At 44.6% G+C, this 21289-nt stretch overlaps 1 protein-coding gene and 1 pseudogene across 2 annotated transcripts in view; one reads left to right on the top strand and one right to left on the bottom strand.

Annotated features, from left to right (window-relative positions):
• Nucleotides 1–13874: 13874 nt before the first annotated feature.
• Nucleotides 13875–21289, top strand: part of LOC105488530 (mitochondrial methionyl-tRNA formyltransferase) — a 29128-nt gene continuing 21713 nt past the window's right edge. For both annotated transcript variants that reach the window (XR_011626438.1, XM_011752715.2), the window contains exons 1-3: nucleotides 13875–14094; nucleotides 16450–16659; nucleotides 20093–20215. Coding sequence is in view for 1 of the 2 variants with exons in the window: in XM_011752715.2 (XP_011751017.1) it covers nucleotides 13895–14094; nucleotides 16450–16659; nucleotides 20093–20215 (533 nt within the window). In the remaining variant the exon portion in view is untranslated. The remainder of the gene's footprint in view (nucleotides 14095–16449; nucleotides 16660–20092; nucleotides 20216–21289) is intronic.
• On the bottom strand, nucleotides 16816–17193 carry LOC139364451 (transmembrane protein 126A pseudogene; annotated as a pseudogene).

Here is a 21289-nt window from a genome sequence, read left to right on the forward strand (position 1 = left end):
AAAAAAAAAAAAAAGAAAGCAGGTACAAAGACACTGAAGAAATAATGAGCTTAATGTGTCTGCGACAAAAAGGTGGCCAATATAGCTGAATCATAGTGATGAGGGGGAAGTGGCATGGAATAAAGTCAGAGGATAGACAGGAGCGGATCATGCAGGGCCTTGTAAAACAGGGTAAGGAGTTATATTTTACCCTAAAAGTGATGAGAAGCTGCTGGAGGTTTTAGGCAGGGAAGTGACGTGATCTAATTGATATTTGTCTAAGATCACTTGGCTCTCTGGGTGGAAAATGGATTGTAAGAGAGCAAGAGAGGAACAGGGAGACCATTGGGAGTCTGTTATATTCATCCAGGCAAAACATATTAGTAGTTTGGACCAGGCTGGTGGCAGTGGAGACGATGAGAAATGGTCAGATTCAGGGTGCATTTTGGAGAGAAAGGTAGTTGATAGATTTCAAGAGAGAAACTCAACACGAACACTCTTAAACACAAAAGGAATTTATTGGCTCATAAACTAGGAAGGGCAGGGTGGAGCTGACCTGAGGCATATGGGAACCAGGGATTTGAAAATCCTTGGTGTTTTGTTTCTGTGGCTCTTTCCCTGCTTTTCTCTGGGTGTCAGGCTCATCACCCCAGGCTGGCCACCTCCAGGAAGTTTGACCAGATGATAGGAAACCCAGGCTCATACTCTTACAGCTGCAGGGGAAGTAGTTACTTTTCTTAGCTCTTGTTTAAAAATTCCTGGGAAATGACTCTAATTGTCCAGGCTAAGTCATGTACCCATCTCTTGGATCAATTGTTATGGCTAAGGAGGGGAGTACGACAGATAGCCAACCCAGAGCTCATGCTTGTTGGGTAGCCAGGAGAGCCAGGAGAGACTGTTGGATAGCCAGTGTGAGCTGGACAGCCCACGCCATGTGGGTGCCTGAAGCAACCATTTGACCACAATCCCCCTTGTCTGCCTCGGAGGAGTGTTGTGGTACTCTAATGGGATAGTGTCCCCTTAATAAGGAGCCTGCACAATCCCAGGTTCTCCACTCTTCTGCTTCTGTGCCTTTTCTCTCCCTCCTCTTACCCTAGCTCTTTCTACTATGGCCTATCCAATAACTTGTTCCATGGTTGCCATGTGCCAGGCATTATGCCAGTGATAAACAGTTGAAAGCATTGTCCCTGCCCTCATGGAGACTCCAGTCTAGCAGAACAGGCAGATGGGTGTTCCTCATGTCATCACAACCTTTGTGTGACAAGTGCCATGAAGGAAACGTACACATGGAGATGAGAGTACATCACCAAGCCCTCCTTTCCTCACAGCATCAATATCATTCCTGGCCAATAAATCCTACCTTGAAATCTCTCCTGACTTCTCTAGTCCCTTATCTTCCTGCCTAGAAGATGATAGACAGTCAGCAGTGGAGTGGAGTGGAAAGGGCTTTTGGCTTTCCTCTGCTATTCTGGTATCTGCCACCTGCTGGCCCTTCGAGCCTCAGCTTAAATGTCATCTTCTTAGGGAGGCCTTCCATATCAGTTGAGAATTGTGTTTGGCTCTGGGAAACAAAGACCCAATGTCAGTGGTTTAAACCATGAGTTTATTTTCTCATAGAAGAATGTCAGAAGTAACCTGTTATTAATGTCAAAAGACCAAGGAAATTAGGGCTGAGGTTTCTAAGATTCCCTCATGGCCCCAAGATAGCTGATGCAGCTCCTGCCATTATATCCAAGTTCCAAGCAGAAAAAAAAGCAAAAGGGAAAAAGGACAAAAAGTGTGACCATGCTCCATAGTAATCAAATAACCTATCAGAGTAAACTCAGATAATACAGAGAACTAAGGTCAAGGGAATTATTCCCAGAAAACAGTAGCAAGGGCAGCCAGGTGGGCTAATCAGAGAACTTACTCTACTGCCAGGGTGGAGGTCTTCACAGGTCATGCCCAGCAGGATTTGATGGGCCTGTGACTGCTGTGTGGACTGTAGCACAGCCTGCTAATTTCCCCTCAGATTACATTCTTCCCTTCTTTTAATAAGACAATCCTCTAAATTTTAAAGGCATATGGCCACCCAACTAGAAACTGCATTTCCCAGGCCGGGCGTGGTGGCTCATGCCTGTAATCCCAGCACTTTGGGAGGCCGAGGTGGGCGGATCATGAGGTCAGGAGTTCAAGACCAGCCTGGTGATACCCCATCTCTCCTAAAAATACAAATTAGCCAGGCATGGTGGTGTGCACCTCTAATCCCAGCTACTCAGGAGACTGAGGCAGGAGAATCGCTTGAACCTGGGAGGTGGAGGTTGCAGTGAGCTGAGATCATGCCATTGTACTCCAGCCTGGGTGACAGAGCAAGACTCCATCTTAAATAAATAAATAAATAAAAATCAATTAATTAAAAAATAAATAAAAAGAAAAAATAAATAAATCAAAAAAAATTAATGAACCTACATTTCCCAGATTCCTTGCAGCCATAAGTGGTCCTTTGACTAAGTTTTGGCCGAAATAGAGCTGAGAAGTCATTGCAACTTCAGAATCACTTTTTTTTAAAATTTATACAAATTTTTTTTTTTATTGGAGTATATATACAGGAAAGTACACAAATGTTAAGCTTAGTGAATTTTCACTTGTGGACACAGTCATGCATGGGAACATATGCCATCCAGATCAACAAATAGAACAATTGCACCATTGCACACTGTACTCCAGCCTAAGCAACAGAGTAAGACCCTGTCTCTAAAAGAAAAAAAGAGGCTGGGCGCGGTGGCTCAAGCCTGTAATCCCAGCACTTTGGGAGGCCAAGACGGGCGGATCACGAGGTCAGGAGTTCGAGACCATCCTGGCTAACACGGTGAAACCCCGTCTCTACTAAAAAATACAAAAAACTAGCCGGGCGAGGTGGTGGGCGCCTGTAGTCCCGGCTACTCGGGAGGCTGAGGCAGGAGAATGGCGTAAAAACCCGGGAGGCGGAGCTTGCAGTGAGCTGAGATCCGGCCACTGCACTCCACCCTGGGTGACATAGCGAGACTCCGTCTCAAAAAAAAAAAAAAAAAAAAAAAACAAATAAAAGAAAAAAAGAAAAAGAAATAGAACATTTCCAGATCTCAGAAGTCTTCTCTTGTCACTATCCCTTACAGAGGCAACCTGACTTTTAATACCAAAGATTAATTTTGTCTGTTTTTATACTTTATATAAATGTAATTAATCAATATGCAATATTTTGTGTCAGCTTCTTTTGCTCAATATTATACTTGTGAGATTCATCCGTGTTGTGTATAGTTGTGGTTCCTTCATTCCTGTTGTAGTGTAGTATTCTATTGTGTGACTATGCTGCACTATTTCTACTTGTGGATCATATTTTTATGAGAAAATTCAACCCCTCCACTTCCTCCTTCCTCTTTCTGGAACACAGATATGATGGTGGAAAGGACATCTCAGGACAGGGGTTGTTAACCTATGGGCCAAATCTTTTTTTTTTTTTTTTTTTTTTTGAGATAGAATCTCGCTCTGTCGCCAGGCTGGAGTGCAGTGGGGAGATCTTGGCTCACCGCAACCTCCACCTCCTAGGTTCAAGCAAGTCTTCTTCCTCAGCCTCCCAAGTGGTTGGGACTACAGGCATGCACCACCATGCCCAGCTAATTTTTGTATTTTTAGTAGAGATGGGGTTTCACCATGTTGGCCAGAATGTTCTCGATCTCTTGACCTCGTGATCCGCCCACCTTGGCCTCCCAAAGTGCTGGAATTACAGGTGTGAGCCACCGCGCCTGGCCTATGGGCTAAATCTGACCTGCAGAATGGTTTTGTAAAAAAAAAAATAAAAAATCTTACTGGGACACGCTATGCTCATTTGTTTACATATTGTCTAGCATTGCTTTGGCATTACATTAGCAGAACTGAGCAGTTGTGATGATTGGCCCACAAAACCTAAAATATTTGCCATTTGATCCTCATTTACCAAACAAAAAAAAAATTTGCCGGCGGGGCACAGTGACTTACGCCTGTAATCCCAGCACTTTGGTAGGCCGAGGCAGGTAGATCATATCAGTTCAGGAGTTCAAGACCAGCCTGGGCAACATGGTGAAACTCTGTCTCTACTGAAAATACAAAATTAGCCAGGCTGTTGGTGCATGCCTGTAGTCCCAGCTACTCGGGAAGCTGAGGCAGGAGGATCACTTGAACCTGGTAGGTGGAGGTTGCAGTGAGCCAAGATCACACCACTGTACTCCAGCCTGGGCAATAGAATGAGACCCCTTCTCAAAAAACAAAAAAAAAAGTTTACCAACCCAGACAGCAAGATAGAAGGAATCTGAGGCCGGGCGCGGTGGCTCAAGCCTGTAATTCCAGCACTTTGGGAGGCCGAGACGGGCAGATCACGAGGTCAGGAAATCGAGACCAACCTGGCTAACACGGTGAAACCCCGTCTCTCCTAAAAAATACAAAAACTAGCCAGGCGAGGTGGCGGGCGCCTGTAGTCCCAGCTACTCCGGAGGCTGAGGCAGGAGAATGACGTGAGCCCGGTAGGCGGAGCTTGCCATGAGCTGAGATCCGGCCACTGCACTCCAGCCTGGGCGACGGAGCGAGACTCCGTCTCAAAAAAAAAAAAAAAAGAAGGAATCTGAGCTCTTGAATGACCTCAGGTAGCTGAGCAACCTACCTGCCCTGGACCACCTATCCGCTTCTGAAAGTGTTATGTACGGGAAAAGTTTGGGGATCTCCCTGTTACAGAAATTTACCCTGTACTGTAACTAATACATACATTCTGCATGTTTAAAAACGGTTTATTGGATAACTAAATAACATGGCAGCCGAACTAACTTCTAGTCCTGTCCATCTTTGCTACTGACCAGCTGTGTGATCTTGAGCTAGTCACTGGGACCTCAAGTTTTTATCAAAAGGCATTAAGGTTCTACAAGGAGTGAAAAAGCAAAGGATTTTAGAAACTATTATCAGAAGGAGCCAATTGTGTAATGACAAAGTGCAGGCCCTTTAAACATGGGAGATTTCCACCTGGGGTCAACCGGTTGGTTTTTCTGCTAAATAAGGTAAAACACCAGTATGAAAGAGAACTTTTTCCCTAAATTGTGATGGATGCAAGAGGGTAGGGAATACCCGCTCAGCTGTCCAGAAACCTGACCCTCAGCTGGATTGCAGAGGACCCTTTAACCTCAGCTCAGGGTTAAGTTCCAGGAGGCAGAGTCTTGCCCTGACCTTCAGGGCCTAAGGCTAAGTATCTTCCTGAGTCTCAGCCTCCTGTCTCCCCATGCTGAAGATGTGACGACTGCTAGGCTGACAGCCAGCAAAGGTTTCAAAGTGGTGGAAACTGCTCTGCATTTCCAGGGCAGGCTGTTCTGCTCCTTGGGGTGGGCCATCTGTCATCAGCTGGCGCCAGGAGGGGTAGACAGGCCTTTGGCTAGCTGTTTGTTCTCACCCTCATTTTCAAAAGCATCATTTACATGTAGAAGCCAGTTTAACAATTCAGTTTGAACAATAGTTCTTCCAAGTCCCCAACGGCAGCACGTTATCTTCTCAGTAAACTTCATGGAAAATAAAATGAAATCTGAAAGCAGTGATGTAAGGAAATGATGACACATGGCAGCAGAGATGTATGTTCAAGAATGTTCACTGCAACCTTGTTTAAAATAGCAGAAAGAAAAAAAAGGAGTGGGCATGGTGGCTTCTGCCTGTAATCCCAGCGCTTTGGGAGGCTGAGGCAGGAGGATCACTTGAGCCCAGAGTCTGAGACCAGCCTGGGCAACAAAGTGAGACCCAATCTCTAAAAAAATATTAACTAGGCATGGTGGCATACATCTGTGGTCCCAGCTATTTGGGAGGCTAAGGCAGGAGGATCGCTTGAGCCCAGGAGGTTGAGGCTGCAGTGAGGCATGATCCACCACTGTACTCCAGCCTGGGCGACCGAGTGAGATGCCGTCTCAAAAAAAAAATTTTGTTTTTGTTTTTGTTTTTGTTGTTGTTGTTGTCCGGGCGCGGAGGCTCACGCCTGTAATCCCAGCACTTTGGGAAGCCAAGGCGGGCAGATCACCTGAGGTCAGGAGTTCAAGACCAGCCTGGCCAACATGGTGAAACCCCGTCTCTACAAAAATACAAAAGAAATTAGCTGGGCATGATGGTGGGTGCCTGTAATTCCAGCTACTTGGGAGGCTGAGGCGGGAGAATCACTTGAACCCGGGAGGTGGAGGTTGCAGTGAGCCGAGATCATACCACTGCACTCCAGCCTGGGTGACAGAGCAAGACTCTGTCTCAAAAACAAAAACAAAAAAAAATTTTTTTTTGAAACAAAAATACAAATATTGAGGATCAGAGGAGTGGTTAAATGATGATACCAATGGAACCACATATTTCTTCTAGGGGCTAATTTTTATGTTAAACCCAGAAGAGGGAGAAAAAAAACAAATAGTGGAGTTAGTGAGGGACATTTTTGGAAAAGGTAAGGAAAGTAAGTCCAAAATTATTTCCAGTGAAGCACTGACTTGAGGCCTTCATCTGTAATAGGATGGTTGAGAGGAGTGACAGGTGTTCAAAGGGAAGTCATCTGTATACCGAAGTAAAAGGATCTCCATGATCAAAGTATTTTCTTCAGACACAAGTTTTGCTGGAAGCATTTCAAGAATATTTGCAAAGTATAGGAAGTTTGGCAAAACCTGGTGTGAAACAGTAAAACCAAGTACAATATGTACTTTCTCCAAGAAAAGACCTTCTGCAGCCACCACCCCAATCCCTTTCATCTTACCGATAGCATTTGAGACTATCTATGTTGTTGACCCTTATTCATAATCCTTTAATTATTTCTATGTCTTTGACCTCTTGCTCCTGGTTATAGTATAACCAAACATTTTCTTCAGTCCCCTACTAAACCAGAGTCCAAGAGTAGAATAAAATCAAAGTCTATCAGCCTTTCTTTTAGCTATAGGAGGTGCTTAAAATTTAATCATTCTCAGACACAGCACTGTGAATAGTTTCATTTTGCAGACATATTGTTCAATAATGTGTTTGAGGAATGTCAAACAACTTGGTAAGTAAGAATTGTGTGTTAATTTGTATCAGTTTTGTCCCTCCCATTCACAGGCAAGTAAGCACTCTTTGTTTTTTGTTTTTTGTTTTTTTTTTTAAGACAGGTTCTGACTCTGTTGCCTAGGCTGGAGTGGCGTGAACATGGCTCACTGCAGCCTCAATCTCCTGGGCTCAAGTGATTCTCCCACCTCAGCCTCCTGAGTAGCTAGGACCACAGGTATGCACCACCACACTTGGCTAATTTTAAAAATTTTGTAGAGACAGGGTCTTGCCCACGCTGCTTTCAAACTGCTGGCCTCCAGTTATCTTCTGTCTTGGGCTCCCAAAGTGTTGGGATTATAGGTGTGAGCCACCATGCCTGGCTTGATTATTTGCAGGCATACTATAGTTAGAGAAAGGAAAAAAAATTTTTTTAAGGAAAATTTTGTTTTGCTAAGCGTAACCCATTTTACAACAAATTGCATTCTTTGGAGGCATCATCCTTAAATTTACCTGCATATTAATTTATCCATTTGGATTAAATTTTCCATTTAAGATTTTCTGGCCAGGCGCAGTGGCTCACGCCTGTAATCCCAGCACTTTGGGAGGCCAAGGTGGGTGGATCACCTGAGGTCAGGAGTTTGAGACCAGCCTGACCAACATTGAGAAACCCCGTCTCTACTAAAAATACAAAAATTAGCCGGGCGTGGTAGCGGGTGCCTGTAATTCCAGTTACCCGGGAGGCTGAAGTAGGAGAATCGCTTGCTTGAACCCAGGAGGCGGAAGTTGCAGTGAGATAAGATTGTGCCACTGCACTCCAGCCTGGATGACAGAGTTGAAACTCCGTCTCAAAAAAAAAAAAAAAAAAAAAAAAAAAGATTTTCTACAGTCTTGACCGCCTAGACAGAATATTTAATACATCCTGGATTCTAAGGGGATTTGGCAAGGTGGGTAGGTATTCTGAGGCATTTGGTCCCTCATTTCTGAAAACTAGATGATCTAAAGTATACAATATTATTCATTTCATTAATTTTGAGGGTCCTCTCAAATAATATAGCAACCAAGGGTAGGACTCGCAAAGCTAATAGTCAGGGAGATTTAGGGTAATTCCTTTATGTGTGTTGAGAGTTCCTTTCAGTTTGAACATTTAAAGCCTGTTACATTGAGGGTTAGAGATGGAACACAAAGGACTAAAGAGATGTTTTTCATATGCCTAGCAGAATATAGAACATAAAAAAAAATACTGACAACATTTCAAAACGCAATCTGAGTTTCATCATTAGTTTCATTCAGTCCTATATAATGAATTCTCCATAGGTGGGTCTTGGGTCAGCAGTCCACATTTGCACAATTACCTGCTTCTAGACAAAGGCATCCTGGAAATCCTGAGATGTAAGTGCTCTGGTACAATGTGCCAGGCATCCATGTGCAGCAGCAAAGTCAGTTTACACAAAGAGGCCTGAACTCCTGAGTTTACTCCCTGCAGTATTGGTAGTTATATGATGATACACTGTCACTCACTGCTGGTGGGAATGTAAAATGGTGTGGCCACTTTGGAAAACAGCTTGTCACTTCTAAGAATTAAAACATAGAGTGGGGCTCAGCAATTTCACTTTTAGGTATATACCCAAGAGAATTGGAAACATATTTTTTTTTTTCCTTTTTCTTTTTTTTTTTCTTTTTTTTTTTTGAGACAGAGTCTCACTTGGTTGCCCAGGCTGGAGTGCATGGCTTGATCTTGGCTCCCTGCAACCTCTGCCTCCCGGGTTCTAGCCATTTTCCTGCCTCAGCCTCCCGAGTAGCTGGGACCACAGTTATGCACCACCACTCCCAATTAATTTTTGTGTTTTAGTAGAGATGGGGTTTCACCATGTAGGCCAGGCTGGTCTTGAACTCCTGACCTCAAGTGATCCACCTGCCTTGGCCTCCCAAAGTTCTGGGATTACAGGTATGAGCCACCATGCCCAGCCTGGAAACATATTTCCACACAAAAGCTTGCACATGAATGTTCACAGTAGCATTATTCATAATAGCCAACAAGGAGGAACAATTCAAATGTTCAACTTGAGGCAAGATAGGTAGTCAAGGAAGTGACCATGTCCTTGGGATGCGGCAACCGTGGTGACCATACAGTCAACACAAGAAGCCCCAGCATTCACATTGTAGTTCAAGCAAAGCTATCTGCAGTAGGGAATTTCCGCTGTAAAGAGGATGTGCATTTTGGCCAGGCGCTGTGGTGCAGCCTGTAATCCCAGCATTTTGGGAGGCCAAAGCAGGAGGATTGCTTGAGCCCAGGAGCTCGAGACCAGCCTGGGCAACATGGCAAAACCCTGTCTCTACAAAAAAAAATTAGCTGGGCATGGTGGCGCGTGCCTGTAGTTGGAAGGCTGGGGCTGGGGGATCACCTGAGCCTGGGAGGTCGAAGCTGCAGTGAACCGAAATCATGTCCTGGCACTTTACCCTGGGTGACAGAGCAAGACTCTCTCAAAGAAAAAAAAAAAAAAAAAAGAGTGCCTGGTACAGCCCCTTCAGCCCCTACCCCTGAGGCTATAAAGTTTTATTTTGATATTTTTTCCAGAAGCCAAGATCTCTGACTTATTATATACAGGGGTCTTTAGGCCAACTGTGAGGAGAGAGCAGAAACCACCTGTTAATGATAAGACTGGGTAGCTCTGGTTTAATTTATTACAGAGTCAGCTAAATCGGATTGGAGGCAAGTAGGATTCCCACACAAAAGCAGGATATAAGCAAATGAGCCTTTCTATAACTCTTACATAAAGACTGAGATGATCATTATCTCCAACAGAGGGATGTATTATAGACCAGAAGGTTTTGGCAGATCTCCAGGGAATGATAATCTTTATTGTAAAATGTAAAGAGGATACCACAGGCACCTCCAACCAACCAAATTATTACACTTCTAGGAAAAATTTTCTTAGAAGTGTATTTATTGATAGCCCTTACATATGAACAGAAATATGCTACCATCCCACACAGGATACATGATATATATTCATAATAACAATCTATACAAAACTTCCTTGGGGTAGCTTCATCCTCTCTTTCTCATATTCTGAAGTTGGTAGATAAAGGAAGCTTGCTAGTGAGCAGCTGATTAGAAACTATGAAACTCATCAATTGCATGCAATCGCCCTTCTTTGAGTCCCACCTTGAGGGTAAAGGGTGAGGAAGCAAGGCTATAGCGCTATCTAGTGGCTGTCTAGGAAGTAGCAAAGGTGATTTTGTTTAAAAAAGGACTTCTGTTTTATCGCTGCATATGTGGAACCTGATTTCAGAGAACAGCATCAAAAAGTGTTTTTGGATAAAAACACAGGTGTCCAAGAACAAGAACTGGCCACAGCTGTAGCTATTTTACTAGTCTTTCCTCCTGTTAACAACATACAGCTTTGTTAACACCGTCTAGCATTTTTGCTGGGGGTAAGGGGTTAGGACTAAAGTTTTTAAGATTTGGTCTCTTTAAGTGTACTTTGAAATATTATTTTGGTTTTCTAGGATGCCCCTCAGCAGCAACGAGGAAATGTCCATATTGTTAGGCTACTTCTCCTACCTGTGCTATATCTGGCTTCTCTTCCTGGGGTTCCCGACACCCCTTAGATGTCCCTTAACCTCTCCAGTCTCTCTCCTCAAGGAGAGAGTCCTGTGGACCCATGCTGCTGCGTGTGGCCTTTCATCCCCAGCCCTGATTTACAGAGAGACTGGACAGGTTAGGGAGTGACATCTACTGGACCACACAGGGCAGTAACAACACAGAGGGCAGATTCCGTCAGAGGCACTGGAGCAAATGAACTATCCGCTATGCTCTGTGACGGGACAGACTGGTGGGCAGCACCTCCTTGCCGGCATCTGGCATCTGATGCAACCACAGGCAGGTGATGGCTGTACCTGGAGTGGCTCGTTAGGAACTGCATCTCAAAAGGCTTCACTGGGCTGTGCCCAGAGGTCAGTTCCTGCCTCTGGCACTGGGCTGACACCTATGTGTAGCAGTCCTTCCCCTGGTCAAATGTGGCATTGCCTCCTAGGCCACAAGCAGGGGTTCTTGTGGACTTAGGCGTTGGACACCTTACCAACCGGAGTTCTGTTCTGTGGTAGTTATCCTCGCCCTGCAGATATAATACCCATATAGTCATGGGGTGGGGTGAGATGATGGGAACAGGAAGTGGAAATGCTTGTTGCCTCCTCCTCCTAAAGTGTACCAAGGTTTACACTTTAGGCAGCATCCAAATTCTCTCTTTTTTTTTTAGATAGAGTCTTGCTCTGTTGCCCAGGTTGGAGTGCAGTAGCATGATCTCGGCTCACTGCAAGCTCCGCCTCCTGGGTTCACGCCAGTCTCCTGCCTCAGTCTCCTGAGTAGCTGAGACTACAGGCACCCGCCACCACGCCTGGCAAATTTTTTGTACTTTTAGTAGAGATGATGTTTCACTGCGTTAGCCAGGATGGCCTCAATCTCCTGATCTCATGATCTGCCCACCTCAGCCTCCCAAAGTGCTGGGATTACAGGCGTGAGCCACCGCGCCCGGCCTGCAGCAGCCAAATTCTAAGGTGAAAACCAGATGACTATTTGCATTGTATTTCTAGGTCATGCTGTATGGGAAAAGACCAGTCTTTGAATATTAGAATCACATTCTGCTTACCTAAGAGAGGATACTGGAACAGAACTTGATCAAGGGAATAGAGGTTTGGGGTTCCATCTCACTCTCCTTCTCATATGTGATCAGATAAGCAAAATTACTGGAATATCTTCCTCTTTGCTTCTCTTTTCTATTCAAAACACATGTGAATTTCTCAATGTCTATGCATACATTAGAAAATCTTCCTCAATAATACCAAACTATGTGAGAAATGGGGGTCCCTACAGAGTATTAAGGGGATACATGGGCTGAGTGTGGTGGCTCATGCCTGTAATCCCAGCACTTTGGGAGGCCGAGGCAGGCGGATCACCCGAGGTCAGGAGTTCGAGACAGCCTGCCCAACATGGCAAAACCCTGTCTCTAGTAAAAATACAAAAAATTAGCCAGACGTGGTGGCAGGTGCCTGTAATCACAGCTACTCAGGAGGCTGAGGCAGGAGAATCACTTGAACCCAGGAGGTAGAGGTTGCAGTGAGCTGAGATCACACCACTGCACTCCAGCCTGGGCGACAGAGCAAGACTCTGTCTCAAAAACAAAAACAAAGACAAGAACAACAACAACAACAACAAAAAACAGGGCACATGGAGAAAGAATAAATCTAAAGAGGCAAGAGCTCAAAGCTTCAGGATGAATGTCTGAACTTGGCATTGAAGAATGCATACAATTTAGAGAGGAATGATGTGGGAGGGCAGTCTAGGAAGGAGAGCGTGAGCAAAGGCGCAGGAGCAGGGATGTGCAGAGCTCATAAATTAGGAAAAAGGACTGGTCCAGGGTCACTGGGTTTAAGACTGTGTGATGGGAAAAGGTGGTGAGATGGCCAGGCGCAGTGGCTCATGCCTGTAATCCCAGCACTTTGCGAGGCCAAGGCGGGCAGATCACCTGAGGTCAGGAGTTCAAGACCAGCCTGGTCAACATAGTGAATCCCATATCTACTAAAAATACAAAAATTAGCTAGGCATAGTGGCGCATGTCCCAGCTACTTGGGAAACTGAGGTGGGACAATCACTTGAACCTGGGAAGCGGAGGTTGCAGTGAGCCAAGATCACGTGCTACTGCACTCCAGCCTGGACAACAGAGTGAGACTCTGTCGCAAAAAAAAAAAAAAAGAGGGGGGGAGAATTAGATTAGAACAAAATTCGGTTGAGGTCTGTGCTCAGATGCTGTTTCATGGATGTCTGATTCTACTCAAGGACGCTTTGGGGATACAGAATCTAAGCACTAACAGTCCTCAGAGGTCTTCAGGGGATAAGGTTCCCTGTCCATTTTCCCTAGGAATCACCTCTATGGTATCCTTCTGTGTGCAAAGGAACCCACAGGGGAGGAGTAAAGATGGAACCTTCGATTCAGGAAGGTAATTGCAGGCAAGTAACTAAGCCTCAATTTCCTCAGGTGCAAAATGTGGGTAATTGACTTGCTTAATACATAGGATCGCTGTGAAGGCCAAACGGCTAGGATCACAAGCCTTGGAATTACAAAAGTCCCACCTCTGCTCTGTCATTTACTAGCTGTGTGAACCTCATACACTGATAAGTCCTTACTTTCACAGAGCCTCAGATTCTGTTCAGTAACGTGGTTGTAATAGTATTTACCTCCTAAGGTTGACCTGATGATTAACCAGAATAATGAATATAAAATGCTTAGCAAAAACGTACTCAGCAAATATTGGTTATAATGGTTGAGAAAATGACATGCACTACATACATGAGGTTTCATTGTCTGAAACACGTACGATTTGTTACCAAAAGACTTATCCTGGGCCGGCTCAGTGGCTTACGCCTGTAATCTCAGCACTTGGGGAGGCCGAGGCAGGAGGATTGCTTGAGACCTGTGCAACATGGTGAGATACTGTCTCTACAAAAAATCAGCTGACCATGGTGATGTGTGCCTGTACCTCAGCTACTCCGGAAGGTGAGGTGGGAGGATCCCTTGAGCCCAGGAGCAGTGAGGTTGCCGTGAGCCGTGATCGCGCCACAGCACTCCATCCTGGGCGACAGAGCAAGACCCTTTCTGAAAGAAAAAAAATTTTAAAAATAAATAAATAAATAAATGATTTTAAAAAGAAAAGAAAGACTTAATCGGGAGGATTGGCTACATAGTGCAAATAAACAGAACAAAAATCTAGGGCCGCTGTAGCGGGCAAATTCGTTCACCAATTCCAACCAGACCCCGCCTCCAAGCAGGCAAGCCCCGCCTGCCCCAGGCTGCACCCTTGTCCCCGCCCCGACGCGCCTGCGCAGAGCGGGCCGCCGGCAGCCTAGGCGATGAGGGTGTTGGTACGGCGCTGTTGGGGTCCTCCGCTGGCTCATGGCGCTGGGCGTGGGAGGCCGAGTCCCCAGTGGCGAGCGCTGGCCCGGCTCGGCTGGGAGGACTCCAGAGTCCGCGAGAAGCCTCCCTGGCGGGTGCTTTTCTTCGGCACGGACCAGTTCGCCCGCGAGGCGCTGCGGGCGCTGCACGCCGCCAGGTACCCGGGCCAGGGATCCGGGAACCCGGCCGCTGAAGGCCCCCAGGCCGCGCCCGGGCGGCCGGCCCCGAGGGTTTTGGACTTCTGGTCGCGGAAAGCAGGGGCGCCATAGCGGTGTGGGCCCAGATCTTGGCGTCTCCCGGCGCCCGGAAGGTGCGCCATTCCCGCCGGTCAGCCTTTGGGCGCCCAGTCCCTGCGGTCTGCGACCCCCACTCCCCGCCGCTTCTGTGGGTTCTCCAGACGCCCCGCCACCCACGCTGTGCCTAGCCGGGGCTGGGCGCTCTGCCTGCATCCCCCGGGCCAGTCCCACGGCCTCCCTGCCTGTTTTGCGTGTGGGGAATCCGTGGCTCAGAGAGGTGATGCGATTGCCGAAGGTCATCAGCCGAGGTGGTTCGGACTAAAACCCGGTCCCACTTCAAAGTTCTCCCTGCTTTGCATTTCCTCCTCCTGCCACCTTCCTTAGGCACACCCATGTCTTGCTCTTTTGCTCCCCCTGTGCTCCTTGTATACAAGGACATAGTCCACAAGCTTCCTGTTTTCAAAAGGATAAATTTATAAATCAGAACTGTTAGGTATACATTTAGTATTCATAATATTTAACAAGTCTTGTTTACTGGGAAAGAAAATTATTTGAAATCCAACCAGTCCTGAGAGTCCATGGTATGTGGTGGCAAGACCATATTTACTTCTCTCTTTTTCCCAATTAATGTTTTTTATCTCCCATTCTGTTTTTTCCTGACGCAGTCCCCCTTCCACTTTTTTTGTCATCCCTATCTCCTCTTCCCTAGAAATACGTCACTGCAGCCCCTCATGTATTGAATCCTTCGTCAATCCCCTGTGTGGTTTTCCTCCCTCTACACACCCCACTGTGCACACACCTGGCAGGAAACCCTGTGTTCCCTTTGCACATCCTCCATGTGCTGTTGTCACATGCGTCTCTCACTGCATTTATACATTTATACCAACACTTTTGTTTTTGTTTGTTTTTGAGGCGGGGTCTCGCGCTGTCGCCCAGGCTGGAGTGCAGTGGCCAGCTCATAGCCCACTGCAGCGTCGACCTCAAGGATCAAGCAGTCCTCCCACCTCAGCTTCCAGAGTAGCTGGGACTACGGGCGCGCACCACCATGCCTGATGTTTAAATTTTTTGTAGAGGCGGGTTTTCACCATGTTGTCCAGGCTTATCTCAAACTCCTGGGATCGAGCGATCCTCCCACCTTGGCTTCCCGAAGTGCTGAGATTACAGGCATGAGCCATCATTCCTGGCCTATCCTCATACTTCTGATGATGCTTCACTTGGCAGCTGCATTATTCCTGTGCTTGCTTTATAGTGCCCCAGGACATACTCCTCATAACTCCTCAACATGTGCATACAATACCTGTTTAATAAATATACCCCCCGGGTACTAGAATACTATGCAGTAGGTAAAAAGTATGAGGTAGTGCTACATGTACTGCCGTGGAATGATGCCCATGTTATGTATTTTTGTTTTTTAAAAAGTAGTGTGATGATATCATGGTTATGGTAAAAAAAAAAAAAAAAAAAAGTTCCATGGATTCAAAGGATATACAGTGAAAAGTTACTTCCTTCCGCCTCTCTTTAGTAGTTCCCAGTTCCTTTATCCAGAGACAGCCACTGTTTTCAGTTCCTTCTAGAAATGTTCAGTGCAAATACAAGTATATGTATATGTAACCCATTTTTCAAGAAGACTCACATCATGGCATAAATAGCATTGTTAAGAGGAAAAAAATGCAAAGCAGTATGTAACATCCCAATTGTGTAAAGTATCCATACTATATATGTTTCTGTATGCACAGGAAATCCCTAGAATGATACTGTTCAAACAGTAGCCACTAGCCATGTGTCGCTCTTTACATTTTAAGTAATGAAAATTAAATAAAAAATGAAAACTGAGGCCGGGCATGGTGGTTCACGCGTGTAATCCCAGCACTTTGGGAGGTGGAGGCAGACGGATGACTTGAGGTCAGGAGTTTGAGACCAGCCTGGCCAACCTGGGGAAACCCCACCTCCGCTAAAAAACACAAAAATTAGCTGGGTGTGGTGGTGCATGCCTGTAATCCCAGCTACTTGGGAGACTGAATCAGGAGAATCACTTGAACCACGGGGGCAGAGGTTACAGTGAGCTGAGATCACTCCACTGCACTGCAGCCTGGGTGAGAGAGTGAGACTCCATCTCAAAAAAGAAAAAATGAAAACTCAGTCTCTCACATTAGTTTTAATCATTTAGCCCTAAATGCTTCATGAGTTTAATCATACACATTCTTAGCGATATGTGAAGTCGTTTTAGCTTTGAGTCATTGCCTTAACACTCATACTTTTCTTCCAATCTGACTTAGGGAAAACCAAGAGGAAGAGTTAATCGACAAACTGGAGGTGGTCACAATACCTTCCCTATCACCAAGAGGACTGCCAGTGAAGCAATATGCTGTGCAGTCTCAGCTTCCAATATACGAGTGGCCGGACGTGGGATCTGGAGAATATGATGTTGGAGTAGTGGCTTCGTTTGGCCGACTTTTGAGTGAGGCTCTTATTCTTAAATTTCCCTAGTAAGTTTTATTTGTAAGGAAATACAGTATAGAAACCTTGGTCTTTATAAATGGGCCTTGTATCTAAAATGTGATAATTTGAACTCCAGTTATGCTTTCTGTAATTTTTTTTTTAAATTTTTACCATTTTATTTTTGTGTACATGTTTGCTTAAAGTCAATGAATTTCTCTGCCAGGTTCAGATAACTGAAGGGCCTTTATAAGTAGTTTATATTGTTTAAACCCAAGGTATGCTGCAAACACAGTCTGGAACACAATAAGAAATAACATCTTTCTAAAGACAGGCTTAGACACTTGAATCCAGTAACTTAAGATGTTTCCTTTCTCTGGTAACAGAGTTGATTCATACCAGGCTGCTAGGCCTCCAGTCACAGGTATAGACAAGAAAACAGGGTATAGACCACCAAAAGCAAGACCAACCAATCCATTCTCTGTTATGGTACAGGTTTCACAATTCAAATCACCTGTATTCGAAGGAAAATTTACAAAACTTTTGTAAGCTGTGTTTGTTGTAAGAAAAGGGATCACTGCCATTGGTAAGTCAGCAGCTATAAGAGCCTGTGCCATGTTCAAGACGCATTGAAAAAGACTATTTGCTATGAGGCCACAGAGGGCAGCATTAAATCCAACATATGCTGATCCCTGTTCAGGTAGATTCCGTTCTGCTTGTGGAAGCTGGTTAATTTTTCTGGTTATGACATCAAAAATTGTTAAGTTTTCCTTGATAGTATTGGATTTATGATTTTCCGTCTTGAGCCTTATGCTCTTCTCCCAGCAGCTGGTGTGCCTCCCCAGGTCATCTTCAGCCATGCGGGGGCTCACTGAAGCCTTTGCTCAACTTGCCTGGGTACAGCTGCATTTGGCTGACACATGACTCGGCCTGATATTTTCTTTTCAAGTACTAAAGAACATTTTATTTGTGGCATGAGTTGTCAAAATGTATTTAATTCCTTATCACCCTCTGTAAGCTTTCATCCACCTTCGTTTAAATTCCATATATATGCTGAAAACACCCAAATTGGTCCCTCTAGCTCAGCTCTGTCCCCAAACTCTAGTCCCCTAATACCTACTGCCTCCACAGCTCTGCTTGGATGTCTGATAGCCGCTTTACATTCAAGATACCCAAAGCATCTCCTAAAATCTGTATCTCAGTAAATGGCTACTCCATCCTTCTAGCTGCTTGCACCAAAATCCTGGAGTCATGCTTGATTTGTTACACCCCCATATCCAATCCATCAGTAAATCCTATTGGCTCTGCCTTCAAAATCTGTGTAGAATCTATCTGTATCTCACTTCCACTGCTGCCACTCTCGCCTACATTACTACAGAAGCCTCCTAACTGGGCCCTTCTTCTGTCCTTGGCCCTCTCAGTCTTTTACCAGTCCAGCAGCCAAAATGATCCTGTATTTGTTTATTTATTTCTTTCTATTTTATTGTTTTTAGAGACAGAGTCTTGCTGTCACCCAGGCTGGAGTACGGTGTTGCTGTCATAGCTCACTGCAGCCCCAGACTCAAGGGATCTTCCTGCCTCAGCCTTCTGAGTAGCTAGGACTATAGGAATGTGCCACCACACCCAGCTCTTTTTTTTTTTTTTTTTTTTTTTAGAGACAGGGGTCTTGCTACGTGGCCCAAGCTGGTCTCAAACTCCTGGCTGCATGTAATTTTCCTGCCTTGGCCTACCAAAGTTTTGGGATTACAGGCATGAGCCACTGTACCCTGCCTCAAAGTGATCCTTTTAAAGCATAAGTCAGATCATGTCACTCTGCTCAAAATCCTCTGGTAGTTTTCTGTCTTACTCAGAATAAAAGTTAGGCCAGGCCTAACTGGCCTCCCAGCTGTGCCTTGAACTTGCCGAGCATTTACCTTCTTAGACATCTTTGTACTTAGTGTCCCCTCTGCCTGGAATGCTTTTCTCCCATATATATGCATAGTTATTTCCTTCTTCATGTTCTTGTTCAAGTGAAAGCTTTCTCTGACCACTACTAAAATTGTAATCTGTCCCCCTCATATTCCTCTTTGCTTTATTTTCTCCGTAGCCCTCAGCATCATCTGGCAAAACCTTTTACATAATTTGTTTTTTCTTGCTTATCTCCCACTCTTTGTACATAAACTCCCTGAGGGCAGGCTTTTTTTTTTCTATCTGGTTCACTGCTGCTTGTATGCCTAACACTTAGAACAGTGCCCACACATAAGTGTGCTCAGTGAATGTTTGTTGGACTGGGCTGAACAGTGAGACTTAGAATATAAGACTTTCTCATATGTACATGCTCCCAAGTGCACAGAATCATGCTGATGGAGTCATCATTAAACTAATGACAGATTAATAAAGTATTTAAATTGCACATGAGTGGATGATAGGTATATTGGGATAAACAGCAAAGGTGAATGGATCATTTGGTGGGAAGCTTATTTTAGGCTGGGCGTGGTGGCTCACACCTGTGATCCCAGCACTTTGGAAGGCCGAGGCAGGTCACTGGAAGCTAGGAGTTGGAGATCACCCTGGGCAACATCCTAAGACCCTATCTCTACAAAAAATAAAAAAGTATCTGGATATGGTGGATGCACTTGTAGTCTCAGCAACTTAGGAGGTTGAGGTGGGAGGATCTCTTGAGCTTGGGAGGTTGAGGCTGCAGTGAGCCATCCAGCCTGGGCAACAGAGTGAGACCCTGTCTCAAAAAAAATTTTTAAATAAAGAAAAAAAAGAAAAAGCTTATTTTAGGCAGTCTGTATGTAAACCAAGCGAAGTGAAGATAGTTATGTGACTAAACTATAAAATTAGAATTGTTCGTGAGATGCATAATTGGGTTTGAGTGGTTCTCTTGTAGTCATAAATGCATTTTAAAATTTTATTTAAAAACTCCCAGACATCATGGGCTGTTGTAGAACATCTTTTTTGTTGTTTGTTTGAGACAGAGTTTCGCTGTTGTTGCCCATGCTGGAATGCAATGGCGTGATCTCGGCTCACCACAACCTCCGCCTCCCGAGTTCAAGCGATTCTCCTGCCTCAGCCTTCTGAGTAGCTGGGATTGCAAGCATGTGCCACCACACCTGGCTAATTTTGTGTTTTTAGTAGAGACAGGGTTTCTCCATGTTGGTCAGGCTGGTCTCAAACTCCCGATCTCAGGTGATCTGCCCGCTTTGGCCTCCCAAAGTGCAGGGATTACAGGCATGAACCACTGCACCCAGCCAGAACATCTTTAGACAGCGAATAGTTGTCCTGGTTCTGTTTTTAATTAAATTTCATTGGTTTCTTACGATAAGAGAATTAACATCTAACTTTTTTCGTTTCAGGTGATACAAGACTTAGATTTAACGGTCAGTTTTTCCAAATTTCTGGGAAAGTTTCATAATGAAAAGTAGCATAATAGCTTAGGTACTGGTAACAAAGTGGTAAAGCCCACTGACATACTAATTTCTGCATCTTCTAACTCAGTGGCATATTGAATGTCCATCCCAGTTGCCTCCCGAGATGGCGTGGCCCAGCCCCTGTAATCCATACAGTGCTTCATGGAGACACAGTTACTGGAGTAACAATTATGCAAATTAGACCTAAAAGGTAGCATGTATTTTTCTTTCTTGAGATTTTTGTGATTTTAAATGTTGATGTCAGCCTGTTTGGGGGGCAATGGATGAATGGGTGGTGCTCACTAATTTCTGTGACTCCAGAGTGCTTCTGTTTGCTTTTATATCCTTTCTGTTTTCTCCTGGATTCTAACATCAACTATATGTCTTTTGGTATTTATGTAGGGTCTCTTTAAAGTTCATATGAAAATTTTAATTTGTTAATTGAAATCAGTTATATTATTCATACTTGGATTTCTATAAAAGATATTATATAAATGAGAGATGGATTTTTGTATGTTAATTGTTTTGAATCTTGGTTTTGCTGGCCTTGGTTTCTAAACTATGGCCAAAAAATTTTTGGAACCTGAAATGAGAATATATTGTATATCAATATGCAATATAATTGTCCTAAAACATTCATTTTGTCCTGTCATACCTACAGAACAATTTAGAAACAATTTAGAACAATTTTTTAGGAACAATTATTTAGAATTACTTGAGGAGTTTATTCAGTCTCTGCCTGTTACCACCTAATTTCCCCTTAGAAAAGCATAATTCACAAGCTCACAAGAACAACATGGTATCTGGGATTTGCTTTAACTTACTTCAGAAAACAAGAGAGGGAGTAGATGAGACAACAGTGGCAAAACTTTGGTAGTTCTAAAATCTGAGCCAGGCATGGTGGCTCATGCCTGTAATCCTAACACTTTAGGAGGCCGAGGTGGGAAGATCATTTGAGTCCGGGAGTTCGAGACCACCCTGGGCAACATATAAAAAATAAAAAAATTAGCCAGGTGTGGTGGTACACACCTGTAGTCCCAGCTACTCAGGAGGCTGAGGTGAGAGGATCTCTTCAGCCTAGGAGGTTGAGGCTGCAGTGAGGCAAGATCGCGCCATTGCATTCCAGCCTGGGCGATGGAGCAAAAACCTGTCTCAAAAAAAAAAAAATCTGAATGATGTGTATATGATGATTCATTAGACTGTTCACTCTGTTTTTGTGAATGTTTGCAATTTTTCACAATAAACATATTATTAAAGCTCCTAGGTTAGAAATAGAATTAACAAA

The sequence above is a fragment of the Macaca nemestrina genome, chromosome 7 (genome assembly GCF_043159975.1).
Source record: "Macaca nemestrina isolate mMacNem1 chromosome 7, mMacNem.hap1, whole genome shotgun sequence".
Lineage (NCBI taxonomy): Eukaryota > Metazoa > Chordata > Mammalia > Primates > Cercopithecidae > Macaca > Macaca nemestrina.